This window comes from Lepeophtheirus salmonis, chromosome 14 (assembly GCF_016086655.4).
Source record: "Lepeophtheirus salmonis chromosome 14, UVic_Lsal_1.4, whole genome shotgun sequence".
In the NCBI taxonomy this organism is placed as follows: Eukaryota; Metazoa; Arthropoda; class Copepoda; order Siphonostomatoida; family Caligidae; genus Lepeophtheirus; species Lepeophtheirus salmonis.
The window spans coordinates 32,634,867-32,649,246 of record NC_052144.2 but is presented as its reverse complement, the minus strand read 5'-3'; the positions used below and the strand labels follow the sequence as shown (position 1 = coordinate 32,649,246).

The 14,380-nt window shown below is 28.0% G+C and overlaps 1 protein-coding gene across 1 annotated transcript; it reads left to right on the top strand.

Annotated features, from left to right (window-relative positions):
* Positions 1 to 595: 595 nt before the first annotated feature.
* Positions 596 to 14,298, top strand: LOC121129473 (uncharacterized). Its single transcript, XM_040725197.2, has 7 exons — positions 596 to 750; positions 806 to 935; positions 8,328 to 8,720; positions 12,890 to 13,080; positions 13,355 to 13,792; positions 13,856 to 14,004; positions 14,075 to 14,298. The coding sequence occupies exons 1-7, from the start codon at positions 676 to 678 to the stop codon at positions 14,271 to 14,273; spliced, it is 1,575 nt and encodes a 524-aa protein (XP_040581131.1). The 5' UTR covers positions 596 to 675; the 3' UTR covers positions 14,274 to 14,298.
* The last annotated feature ends 82 nt before the right edge of the window (positions 14,299 to 14,380 follow it).

The following is a 14,380-nucleotide window of genomic DNA, read 5'->3' as shown; positions in this document are numbered from 1 at the left end:
TACAAAGTGATATTATAATACAGCATCGAATAAAATTCCATGTAGATTTTAATGATTTGTAATTCATTTTAAAAATGGTTTAATATTTTAATTTAATATTTGAAATATTTCCAAAACATTTAATTTCTCTAATTTTTTGTGAATAGGTAAGCATTTTTAAAAAATTTCCACAAAATTTAAATATTTGAAATTTGCTTCTAAAAATTGAATTTTTTGTGAACAGCTCAAGATTTTTTAATTTTTTCCCAAAACTTTATTTATTTCTGAACAGCTTTGAATTTTTGAATTAAAAAAAAGTTATGAATTTTTTAAATTTTTCTACAAAACTTTTAATAGTGGAAATTAAAAAAATAGCTATGGATTTTGAAATTTTTTGTGAATAGCTGAAAAAAAAATTGAAAAAATTTGATTTGAGATTATTATTTTTTTTAAAGTTTACTTTTTAAATTTAAAATCGTGGATTTTTTGATATTTTGTAGTGAATGTCATAACTCCATCAACTATACATTGCATAGATACTATTTGAACCTTATCAAGAAAGAAATAGAATTTGTTTTTGTGTATTAAATTATTTATTTCTGTACAAAGAACGACATTGTCTTATCACTTTTCCTGTTTGGTGCATTATTTCATCAAATAAAAGGATATAAACTTTTCAATTGTTCCAAATGTACTATGGGATTCAAGAAATGTAGACTTCGAATATCAAATCTATGGTTTCAATTTAAAAGCTGCCTTGGTTGTTGCTACGTGAGAGTTGAGTCAATCACTAAATAAAATAAAATATTCCTAATTTATTTTGCAGGATTATTCCTTATCAGACGAAGACGAAGAGGAGGAAACAAAAAACGGGAAAGGCATTAAGAAAACGTTGACAAGACTTTGGAGTAATACTCATCGGCACTCAGGATCGGACTTTTACTATAACCTAACCAGTAGGAATTTTTTTATTAATAACTTTGATAATTCGGTCGTAGTGAAAATATTTGACATTCACATATAGTTTTATTTATTTAAAATAACATTTTTAAGGATTGCTAAAAATAATATAATCTTTTTAGTACTTTCATGTTTCTCTTCTGTATAAAATTCATATCAAAATTTTCTTGAAAAATGAATTTGTTTAGACTCTCTGTTTTTCACATCTCTAACCATGTAAAAGGTGATAAAAATGTAAGAGAAAAATTTTTCGAGTTCAGAATTTTTATTTGACCTAGGAGACAATTCGGATTCTTTTTTTTTTACTTAAATACTGTTATGTACTTCATAAACTTGCACAACTTAAAATGCAAATGATATCCTAATATTTACCAATATAAAATAAAATTAAAGTAATAGAAAAAAATGTCTGATATTTTGTTCTTCTAAGTTTTATTTCTACTACTTGATGTAGTTGAATAAATATACTTTATTCGACAAAGAGATTCCTAACTATACATTACTTTTACAATGAAGCAAAAATGAACACGTTTAACGTTCTTTATTAAGTGTTTTGGATAGACATGGTACATAGTTTCGTGCATTAAGAATATATTCAAACTTTATTGCCTTGACCAAGTGATTCATTCTTTTCTGGTCCGAAGATCTCTATAACAAGAGATGAATATAATTATAAATCTGGTCACAAATAAAATTTATGTAAACATACTTGGTTCAATTTGACCCCTTGATTAATCATAAAAGGATTTGTGGAACACCTGTAGTATATTTACGAGGCATCCATGAATAGTGGAACCCTGGCTTGTACCTCATTTTCTCATTATGAAAGGAGGAAAACTATAATAGTTGATAATAAATGATAAATGCAAATCATTTCAAGGGAGCTGAGTTTATACAAATAGATTCTCACAAGCCGTATGAATAAAAGTCTTTTCATAAATGGAGGAAGTGGCTGCAGAAATATTGACAAAACCTAATAAATCCAAAAAGCTTGTAACTATTTGTGAATATTTCATATCCTCCAGATCAAAGATGAGATTTATCCCTAAGATATCAAAACCTGACTCTGGGTTATATCCTGACAATAATTTAGCATCCTTAAAATACATATGGCCTTGTCTTATCATATTTGTTATTGTTATTTATTTTTTATTATAATGTATTATAATAAACTTCATAATCAGTCAAGTCAAATGACATTGAATTGTTACATCTGTAGACCATATTCAGATGACATTAAAAGGAATTAGGGTATGATAAGAATAGTTTCATTATATGCACACTAGATGTGGGTGACAACAGGTATCGAGACTTATGTTAATGGAAAAGATTATCGCTCTACAACAAGACACAATATGCTTACAGAACTTATGATCCAAATTGTCCATTATGCCTTCCCTGAAATTTTAAATTGTACTACACTGTTGTATTTCTAGGGAGTATCACTTGTGTTGCTAAGTCAATGGGGAAATCAAAATATATTAAAGAATAATTCAATAAAACTTAGGAGGGAGTGGCACCAAATCCAAATATCATCTAATGTATTTGAATTTAATATTGTAAAGGCATATGGGCCTAATATAAAGTCATCCCGGTTCTATCAATGGAAAATTATTAATATAAAAAGAGATTTTTTACATGAGCTTTAATTGTCTACCTCAATGTTGATATTCATAAAAGACCATACGTAAATCCGAATACTTTACTCCGGAAATTAATTAATGAGTGAATCTTGTTGACGTTTTAAATTAACGTAGAAATTAAATAATGCTCATGATCTTTTCACTTGGAGGAATGGGAAGCAATCAGATTAAAGTATTAATAAGAAATATGTTTTTTGTTGGTATGCTAACTTTGGAAACTACGAATACATTTGGATTTGGCAAAGAAGAGATGAAGAGGAAAGTCGATGACGAAAGAAATTAAAATAAAAGATTAAAACATGTATCGATGAATAATGGAATATGTGTGAAAATTGTAATTTTTTTTGTCAATAATGAAGTAATTACAAATCCAAAATCCTTTACTATATGTTCTTTCATAATTAGCAGGAAATATTAGGATGCTATAGGAGTTGATTTCCTACAACAAAAATATTGTTCACCCCAAATCTTACTTAAGGTAGGATTTCCCTCATCCCCAAAAAAAGTAATAGGACATAACTTAGTCATTGGAGCCCTTTGACAATTCTTAATTAATCATAAAAAAATTAACAGGTGTTGTAAGACAAAGTAGAGTTCAGAACAAAAGCTTTAAAAAATGACATATTGCCGATATTTTGCGAAATATTCTTACGAAACTATAAAATTTAAATAACAAAACAATTTGGAACAATTATTACGATTGACTTTAGCAAGACTTTTTATTATTTAAGCCATCATTGTATCATCCGTGCTGTAAAAAAATACCTTCTAATACGTTTTTTAGTCCAATACGTGCGCTCCTACTCAATACACTTCAACTTTAGTGATTGATGGAATACAGAGTAACCCTATGGTATTAGGTAAAAGCTTTATTCAAGAATGTCCCGTATTTCCGTTATTGTTTGTGGCTGCAATGGAACAATTAAGTTGTACACTCATGCGGAAATATAGAGGTTTTGGTGTTTCCCTAGGAAGTAAAAGGCATTTGATTGATCTATATGCAGATGATATTACATGGATGTTGGAGAAAAAATGGACAGACAATTAATTGAAAAAATCTAGATGTTACTTCCCTATTTTTATAACCTTTATCTATTTTTGAGGATAAAAATCAATGTGGAAAATATTTCCATCCTTAATATTTGGCAATGGTGCGCTGTGCCTCCATTAATGTTAGGAGGCTGTAATGTAGTTGAATTTGTAAAGTTTTTTGGGAGTAGAATGCAAAAGATATCAACAATCTCGATCCAACTTTGTGAAGCTAAACTGTCAAGCCCACAAGTGGTGTCAGGTGTGAAGAATTTTTACTTGCAAAAGAGAGTAGATTTATACAGCTCCCCATTAATTGCTCAAATTATTTATGCGGTTTTACCCTCGGTAGGCGAGAGTCTCTTAAAGGATGAAGAAAGTTGGTTGAATACATTATTCGATAGGATATTAAAAACCACATAAGGAAATTACATCTTCTTCAAATATGGGAAAAAATGATTATGTGTGCTTGGAAAGGCATCAATGATGGCCGAAAGAGAGTTTTAGACTTCAACTATTTTGATAAGGTTTGACTATATTTCAAAGACTGGGGACGAATATACTAAGATATCAAGCACGCTTTTTTCCGCTATCAAGTTCTGAAAATAATTATAAAGATTTTATACTACTGAAATTCCAAAATATTGTAGATTTTGAGCAAAGATAATGATGATTGTTTGTGCTATTTGGCATTCTGACTAACAAAAAGCAGATTTCATATGAAAAAATGTAATTGGTGCAGCTATCAGTAGTTGTAAAGTGTTTATTGATAAATAGCTCCCAGTTTGATTAACGGGAAAAATCTGAGGACTATTTTGATATGGATAGCCACTAAATATACCACTTTAACCATGAGGATTCCTCAACCACATGTCTCATCGTGGAATTGGGCCACCGAATTCATTAAATATTTTCCATCCATCTCACTTCGGTATTAACAAACTCTTAGACTAATTATTATTCATTGATAGTACAAGAAGGAAAATACGGACTAAGTTGTCTCTTTTTTTAAGTTGTTGTATTGCTGTTTCAGTTTGTTTTAAGTCCATTCAATTTTAAATTAGTATGTAGAGATTTTTTTTTTTTTAAATTTATATCATGAATATTTATAATGTTTGTCATTATGTTACATTGTTATGAAAATTGATATTATTTTTTGTTTTTTATAACACAAATGTCCTTAATATTATTTGTATTATATAAAGTAAATGAAATAGATACCTTGTTTAAGAGGGGAAAAAATCATTTGTTTATCCCATAAAGCATGACATCTTAGTTCATGACATTGCCCATTCATACATACTTCTTAAGCCCTTAATACATAGTTTGTAGTTACATTTAACATAATCTTCATCAATTGGATATTGATTGTGTCTTAAAGATTAACTATTTTTTAAATATCCTCAAAAAGTTGATACAGACGAGTTTGTTGCTCTATCTATTACACACCTTTGGATTTGAGTACCATGATTGATAGAAGGATATAAAATATTATGTCGTTTAAAAGACATTTTTAAGAACACTCAAATAGTATATTAATCAAAAATGTTTAACCTTAGTTTTTTTAGTTACTGCAATAGTAATATTTAAACACAAAATTTGAAAATTAAAAAAAAAAACATTATTTAAAATATTTACAGTTTGTTTATTTAGTAAATATGAAAATTATGAAATTTTTAGATCGAGTTTACAGACCTTCACTATATCTTGCAATCTTTTTTCATATAGAAACAGCAAAAAAAAACCAATAAGTTTGAAGCTGTTATACAATACTTCTCAATTATTGAACTTTATGTTTGTGGGGTATGTGTAAAACCGTTTAAAATAGGTCTGTTAAACGGTATAATATTTCATTTATCTCCATCAATCATGGTACTCAAATGCTATTTCAAAAGGATTACGATACTTAAATATATGTATGTGCATCTGTGAAATATTTTCGGAACGTAAAAAAATGGAATAAAAATAAAAAGTAATGTGTTCAAGTCATTTTCATACACTCTAAAAAAAGTAAAATATACATTGATTGTACATGGAAAAGTACATAAATATATTTGAACTAAACTATGACCAATGAAACTTTTTTGGAGTCTATCCCAATACCAATTTGGGGAGGGGGGAGGTATTAATAGACCTATTAATATTAAATTAAGCCAAAATATTGGAATTTTTACTACGGTATAATCAGGTATTACCAAAGGGGAGTAAATCTTTTCAAAAAACAACAAAAAAATGGATATTATATACTATAATTTTATGTTGGCATTATTTTTTAATTATAGATTCATTATTTTTTTACTAAAGGTCAATATGGCTATACATAGAATTTTATGCAAGTTTTTAATTGTTATCAATAAAACAGAGTTAAAAGTGATGTCACATGCTTTAATTGAATTTGATTGATTGCCATTGTAAAAAAAATTATAAAAGAGTGAAGGAACTTTTAAAAAGGATGTTCTTCATTTTATAATATTCTAAAGTAAAACTCAATTTTGGCTTCAACTCTTAATAATCACTAATAGTCAACATTATTCTGGTCCCTAATTAGTTATTTAATAGAGAATACTTAATTCGATTAATTTATTCGACAATTTGGATCTCTTTTATAGTAGACAGATTTTGTCGGTTCCTTGAGATATAGGGTAAGCAATTTCTACTATAATAAGATGCAGTATACTTGTGCCGTTTATTAGAAACAAGGATGAATACCCATTCGTTTATACAGCAAATATTGAAAATCCTATAATTAAAAACAAATTTGTCAATTGATAAAATTTCATGAAATGAGGTCACATTTCTAAAGAATACATATTACCTGTTTGTTTTCGTTTTTTTGCAAGAAAATAATTACTTTTGATTTGCATGTCTTGCTTATATATGACAACTCCAACAATGGATTTCCTCTTCTTATTTACTTACTTAATAACATACATATGTGCTTTTTTATTTATTCGTTTGTTCGTAAAAGGTACATGAACTTGGAAGTTAATGTTATGTATGTATGTACACTTTTTGATGATACTTTTTGTATTCAAAATTAACGATCCTTGCATTCTAATTTGCTACTCATTTTAGTCTTGCTTTTGTTCATTAAGAATCTACTCTGTTTATGCTCTAAATGCATGTTTTGTCTTGAAAGAATGTCCAACAACATTTACGTACGTTTTTTAATGCTTATGTCAATCCGAAAAATGGACGTGAATTATAGAATTTGATGAATTTTCGAGCAGAACATATTATCTATAAATAAGTTATGAATGCCGAATTTTATCTCGCTAAAATCATCTCTATATGAGATAACTATTATAATAATTTATTGGAACCCTCCTTCGTCTGCAATCCCATTGCATTGTAACCCAGCAAACACTCCGTTGACATATAAAAATCTACGAGTATATGCATGTATAGCAATTTTTGTACGTTTGTGTAGTGTTTTACAGATATATACCAGCGTTATTTAACCATTAATTGATTCTTATCTATAATATTAACTATTTAATTGTTAAAATATAGTTAGAAGCTATTTAACTATATTTTTAACACTAACAAAAAAATAACAATAAACTAGCCTTCAAAATAGAGCAACAACTTTTATCTAGCTATATCCTAGAGTTGATAATTGAAATGTTTGTTGTTAATGTACAATATTCCACTGTAGTTTACTTTTTCTCTAAGTGTTTGAAATCCATCTAGTGCAGATGCTTGAAATCATGTACCCAATCATTTTAAAAAGTTCAAAATCATCATATTTAATACAAATCTACAAAATTAATTTTTTTTTAATTATAAGCAATAATTATTTTGGTTTTTTGAATATAGCAAGGTTACAAAAATAGTCACACAAATCTTACGAATAACTTTGGCTAATTCGTGTTTATACACATTAGGTCGATACGTCAATATATTTCGTCTTATGATTAAGTACCTACACATAATTAAATGTACATTATCTATAGTTTTCTTTAACGTGAAACTAAAGGGAAATTTTTTTATTTTGGGTAGTTGAAAAATATATTTATCATAAGAAACTTATTTATCATTTAAATGTAAAAATGATTGAATAAAACTGTTTTTATCATGAACCTTAATGAACTATATCACTATGTAAAAAGAAATGTCTAGATAGTTGTGTCCAACAATATGGGTGAGATATCAATGTTATATCATTTTTTAATGCAAATAATATCTATTTTAAATACATTTGTACCTTTTTAAAAATTAATTAGCGATAACTCGCAAGCCAAATATTCATGAATGAAATAAATTATTGTTAAAATAATCAAGAAAAAGATGTTGCATTTGATATAAATATTAATCAGATTTAAATTACAATCAAATAGAACACATTTTCTTTCAAAATTATACATTATACATAGTTTGCACAAATGAATCATTGAACTTTTAATGCGGAAGAACCATAGATGCTACCTTATTTACACTTGATAAAAAAAGATACACCAATTAAGTTATTATCATGCTCTTAAAGATGAAATATATACATACGTAGGTATATCATGATAATTTCTATGTTTTTCACGCGATTAGAGCCAATTTGCATTTGATTATCAAATAAAAATATCAAGTAAGAAATTGAAATTCTTGAATAAGTGGATAATTGAACATGACGTTACTCGCATTCAATCACAATAACATATAATATGTAGACATATACAAAATTACTCCAACTAATCTCAATACCCTATTTCCAACGCCCAGGTATCATAGACGAAAATGGAGAAGAAGATGATGAGTTCTTCAATGGCGATTTGAGTCGTGGACCTCGAGTTCACGGCTTTGAAAACAAAAAGTTCGACGCCAATTACGTTCCTTCAATTATGCATCGTCCAGGTCATTCCTCCACGGAAATGGATAAATTTGGAACTCTTCGTTTCCGTACAAAACTTTTAGATAAGGAAGTCCTCTCAATTACAATAGTAGATGCAAAGGATTTACCTCCAATGGATGCCAATGGAAAAGCTGACCCCTATGTGGAAATATCAATTCGTCCTGGTCCCATTGGAAAGGCAAGTACGATTATTAAGCCTTGTTCCCTCAATCCTATTTTCAACGAAACCTTTCATTTGAAAATCCACGATGGTGTTAAATCAGGTAAGTAATTCTTATAGAATTAACCGTCATTACTATTTTTATTAAACATCATTTTCTTTTTTCATAAAGTATGGTTGCATATTTTTTGATGAATCATTGTACATAAATAAAGGCGAATGCCCTTTTCGTAATTTGGGATTAACTTGAATAATAATTTAATCATAGGGCTGATTCATGACAAAAAGTAAATTTAAACTCAATGGTATTTGTTTGTAAAGTCTATTTATGAGAAACGGCATTTTAAAGTACAAATATGTGCACACATGTAGCTTTTAGAAAAAACATATCAACTCACTATATAATTTCGTTAAAATATATTTTTTAAATATTAACTGCTAGGTATATATAAATACCTAACAAATTCCTTTTTTGAATTAAAACATAGGTATTTAGATAAATTTTACTTTTTCGAACGGGTTTGAAGATATTTATCAAATTTATTTTTTATTTGACTAATTTTTTGATATTGGTTATGTTTTGCAATAATTTTTTATTTAAATTTTTAATAATTTTCTTTTACCTTGTGTATGTACTATGACAAAAAAAATTAAATTAGAAATGCATTAATATTATATTACTGTATAAAATACTTATGGCTATAAAAATATTTAATAATAAAGTTCAAAAATTGAAACATTCAATTCTGAAAAATTAAAGTAGAAAAATCATATTCTTTCAAGAATTTTCCTAGAAGACTTAACTATATAGGTATATATAGGTTTTGTATCTATTAAGGCTGAAAATTTATATAATGAATATAACTGATTGATCGTTTTTTTAAAGCAAATTCATCAAAAGCAGAATAGAGTACATAAACAATAACTTTAACTTCTATGGGCCTCTATTAAAAACACTTTTCTATAAACTATGTTAATTAGAGTAATTCCTCTGTTTTACATAAATTAAATGAAGTTGCACGCCGAATATATAATAAATATATTATTATTCAGAAATAAATCACAAAAAATAAGAATTGAATATATAAGTCACAGTCTAATAACTCGAAAATAGTAACAAAATATTTTTAGTCTTTGACAAATAAGTATAGATTAACTATATACTTACAAGACACCTAATAAATTATTATATGTACAGTGTTGTCTAGAATTAAAGTTCAATTAACTTTAACCTCACTAAATTAAGAGTATTATGTGTACAAAATTCGTTAGTGAGTCAAAAATATTGCCACAAGAGAATAGGGCCCAGTTTACACTAATGGAAATAAAGTACGAGTAAAGTAAAAAGACAATATATATCACTTTAGGGACAAAAAGTTTTGGCCCTCCTCTTCACTTGGTCTTGACTATGTATTGTAAAATATGGTCAAGAGTAGGCCAGAGAAGTTTCGAGGCTCAGTATGGACTCCCTAATGGCAGCTGCAGACGCTGTGAGGGCAAAATATTCTAGATGACGTTGTGCGTACTAGTTCACTTTCAGTGACAATGCGTTTTTGTCATGTTGTTCAGAACAAGAGCTAGTATATAGAATGAGATATATGTATATTGTAGAACAATATTAAACCTGTCAAAAATTATTAATACAGGATATTCCAATACAAACCATAAATAGATTTAATGGTTTTAAACGGGACTCAAGCTCAGAACCACACTGTAAACCTAGATATATACATAAGCCTAAAATGTGTAATTATTTAAGACTCATTTATCACTGGATTAAATAGTATCATATGTTATTTCTTTTTATAAATCCATACTTCAAATTAGAATAAAATTTATCATTAGATTAACATATTTATAACTGTTTATTTTTTCAAAATACAAATTGATTCAAATCTACATACGAAGAAAAATTAGAAACGAAAATGCTACAAAATAAATTTGTTATGAAAAAACTAATAGTAGATGGGATTAGTGTGTCATGAATCAGGTATTAAATAAAAAATATATAAATGTTTGACTTTTGTAAGAAATAAATTTCAAAAATATTGAAAAAATCAGGACAATTAATGAAAGTAACATTAGTTAGCTTCATAATATTTCTCCTCTAGTAGATATTATTCATTAAATAACTTTGAAAATCTAAGGTTAAACTAGTATTATTTAATAATAACAATGACTAAAATATGATCAAAAATTTTGCAAAAAATTATAAACCAAAAATATTATCCCATACCTACAATAAATCAATTTCTAAAATTATTAAAGAAAGTGATGACTTTTTTATGATATTTGATGACTATTTTTAGCTATAATAAGAAAATAGAATGTCAAGCATATGGTAAATGTGTTTTGATTATTACATCATAAAGCAAAGTAAAGTATTTGTTAAACTGAATGTACTATAAAAGTTCACAAATCATATTGTTTAAGTTGAAGAGGTATGTTTTGGAAATAATAGGTAGAATCATCCAATGATAAGTTGCAAACATACATCACGGCGTTACCTCACTAATACCCCGAGTATTTTGCTGTCAGCTGTCGATTCCTTAATCTCACTTGATACGTCAGGGAAATGTTCCATCTCGTTTTAAACCATTTCCTCCAATTCCTGTATTACTTTCGACTCCTGTCATCATTCTACTTGGGCACTCTGATGTTCCGGACTTTCCTTACGGTCATGCCAATAATGCTTGAAATTATTTTGGATCTACATCCGCGTCGAGAAAATCCGGAACCCTTTGCTTTAATTATTCCTATTAACTCATTTTTCGTTCGTTTTTGTTCAAATTAAAAAGTGCACCAAAAAAACCACAATACATTTATCTCAACATAGCTAGAGATATAACCTAAAACCATAATTACCGCAAAAAAAAATTAATTTAAATGACGCGGAAAATTTCACCTTTGCACTCTGTGTAGTATACTTTTTTGTTTGCTGTTGATTTTTCTGCTTATGTTCCCCTCATTAGTGTTCTTGACATTAATTGATTGAATTTTAATTATCTTTTTTATAGCTGCGAACAATTTCGAACAGTTATAATTGAATAACAGTTCCATAAATGGGAAGTGTTGTCTAATTACTCGGAAAAATTATTTTTGAACTCATTTTTCAGAGGAAAGGTTGCAATGTACAATAAATTTAATGACGTGATGTATATATTTAAAAAACATTAGCAAAATCCCACTTACCCATATTTTCATTTTGTCATTTGTTGATTATTTCTAGTGTCAGGGGCGTCAGCAGGTGGTGAACTGGAAGGGCTGTATCCCCCTCTACAAAAAGATACAAAGAATACAGGAAGTTTTGCTTTTTAATTGAAAATATAATTCTCTGTGAATAGCTATCGACTTTTCAAAAAATTTCTCCAAAAAATTTAATATTTTTGTATGAACTGTCGATATTTGTTATTTTTTTACGATAAATTTTATTTTTTTGAGAATGACAATGGATTTTCGAAATCTTTTACCAAAAAATTAAAAATTTCAATTTTTTTTTTCCAAAAATTTAATCTTTCGTGAATAGTTGTTGGTTTGTGGAAAAATTTAATATTTGGTGAATAGCTTTGAATTTTTGAAAAAAAGTTCCAAGAAATTAATTTTTTTTTGTAATCAAATGTTGATTTTTGACTTTTTTTCCAATAAATTTAATTTTTTGAGAATAGCTCTGGGTTTTCAAAATGTTTTTCTAAAAAATCTCCTATTTCAAATTTTTTCCCAAAAATTTATTTTTATCATTTTTTTTCAAAAATTTCCGATAATCAAAAATAATAAATAAATATATATATATATAATATATAATCCTATGGACGCCCCTAAGGGATGTCCAGTTCAGTCTCGGTCTGGTCCATTTCAGTCCTGTATAAAGTTATAAAGTTTGGTGCTTGATGACGACACTAAACTTTATTTCTTCTTGTTTAATCAGTTTTAGTAGTGATGAGGATTAGTCCCAAGGACATATATGCTTAGGAACGGTCTTTAGACTGACTGAAACAAATAACTGACACTAAACTAATTTCATTACTATCGTTCTTTATTAGTGTTTTAAATGCATTTTAAAGTTAAAAAGAAGGAGTTAACTGCTCCTAAGAGATTTTGGGCTCTCTGTTTCTTAGTCCCTTAGAAATTGTTGTTTATTTTAACTTGTTAATTTGAAAATATAAAATTGCAGGCGAAAATAAATATCCTATAATGTTCTCTTCTCTTATTTTGAAATCGGCCCTTGATTTAATTTATTTGTCAACATCTGTTTATGCTAAATATATTTTATAGACTCAGAATTGGTTCTCAAAGTAATGGACTCTGACTTTCCTCAACAAGATGAATTGATTGGTGTCATAAGTCTTCCTCTTGAAGAGGTTTGTCATCGAAGCGTCAAGGAATATTCCTGTTTAATTCTTCATGAAAAAAACAAGAGTGGAGATATGATTAATGTAACGGATGCAGCCAAATTGAATTTTAAGGTATTGATGACAACTACGAAGTTACATACATTTGTGTTGTTCTTTTCTTCAATGAATAGTGAAACTTTTTATGTATACCTTTTTATATAAATATATAATATATATAAAATACATGTTACAAAGTGACGGAAAAGAAAAATATTTTATTGAAATATTTAAAGGAAAATGAAATCTCAGATGCTAATCAAATGTAGTTCTATAATATTAAATACTTTGTACTAATGAAAAAGAAAGTAAACATTGTCAAAATAATTATTTATATATATCAATACAGATATCCTCATTGATGGATGAAATAACAGAACTAAAGAAGAAACTAAATTACTCTGAGTCCGTTCTGGCTATGCTTCGTACTCAAAATGACAAGCTTCGTGTTGATGCCATTGAGTCTGTTCTATATTTTGATGAAAATCAGGAGGAGGTTGAAGAACCAATTGATGGAAAGAAAGATGATAAAACACGAGTTTATTCCATCCTAAAGTCTCTAAAATTCTCTCTCGAAGATAAAGATGAAGAGATTTCTACATTAAAGACTCAAGTTGCTGAGCTTAAATCCCTATTAGTCACTTCCTCTGCAATTTGGGGACAATTAGAACTTGGTCTTTCATATTTTGCTCTAGGTGCCAAGCTGAGAATTGACATTATTTCTGCTCGGAATCTAAAGCCCGTAAACTTATTTGGAAACCATTCGGATCCTTATGTTAAATTGAAGGTTCCAAATTATATGTACTTTAACGGAACTTTGTTCAGTCAGTTATTTGTAACTTATTTTTAGGTTCATTTAGATCGTTCACACCGAATGAATAGTCGACCATCTTCCTCAATGTCAGTTCTGAATATTCGAAAAATGTCGGCTTCATGGGATAAATGGGAGTTCCACACAAAGACCTGTTGGAAAACAAGGACCCCGTCGTGGAATGAACAGTAAGTACTTTTTAAATCAATCTATAAAAATTTTAGATATAGATAACTCAAACTTTTTTCTCTATGACAGCTTCATTATTCCTGACGAAATTACAACAAGAGACTTGGATCACATATCCCTTGAGTTTATTGTAAAAGATGATGCTCGAATACGTAAGGTTCGTCCTCTTGGTGCTTTACTTATATTTCCTGACTCAGAGCATTGGAGTAATATGATTAGCAATCAAGGAACTATCGTCAAAAAATATCATAATCTTGTTGAAATATAACTTTTAATCATTTAATTACTATATACATATTTGTTTTTGTTTTTTATATCATTTATTGCAAAAGTTACAAACAGATCTGTGTAGGTTGATAAATAAATAAGAGTGAC

Excerpts from the sequence above, each read along its gene's own strand:
- LOC121129473 (XM_040725197.2), top strand. The coding sequence starts at position 676 with ATGGGATTCAAGAAATGTAGACTTCGAATATCAAATCTATGGTTTCAA. Across the intron at positions 936-8,327 it reads CTTTTACTATAACCTAACCA|GTATCATAGACGAAAATGGA; the intron begins GTAGGAATTTTT and ends TCCAACGCCCAG. Across the intron at positions 8,721-12,889 it reads CCACGATGGTGTTAAATCAG|ACTCAGAATTGGTTCTCAAA; the intron begins GTAAGTAATTCT and ends TATATTTTATAG.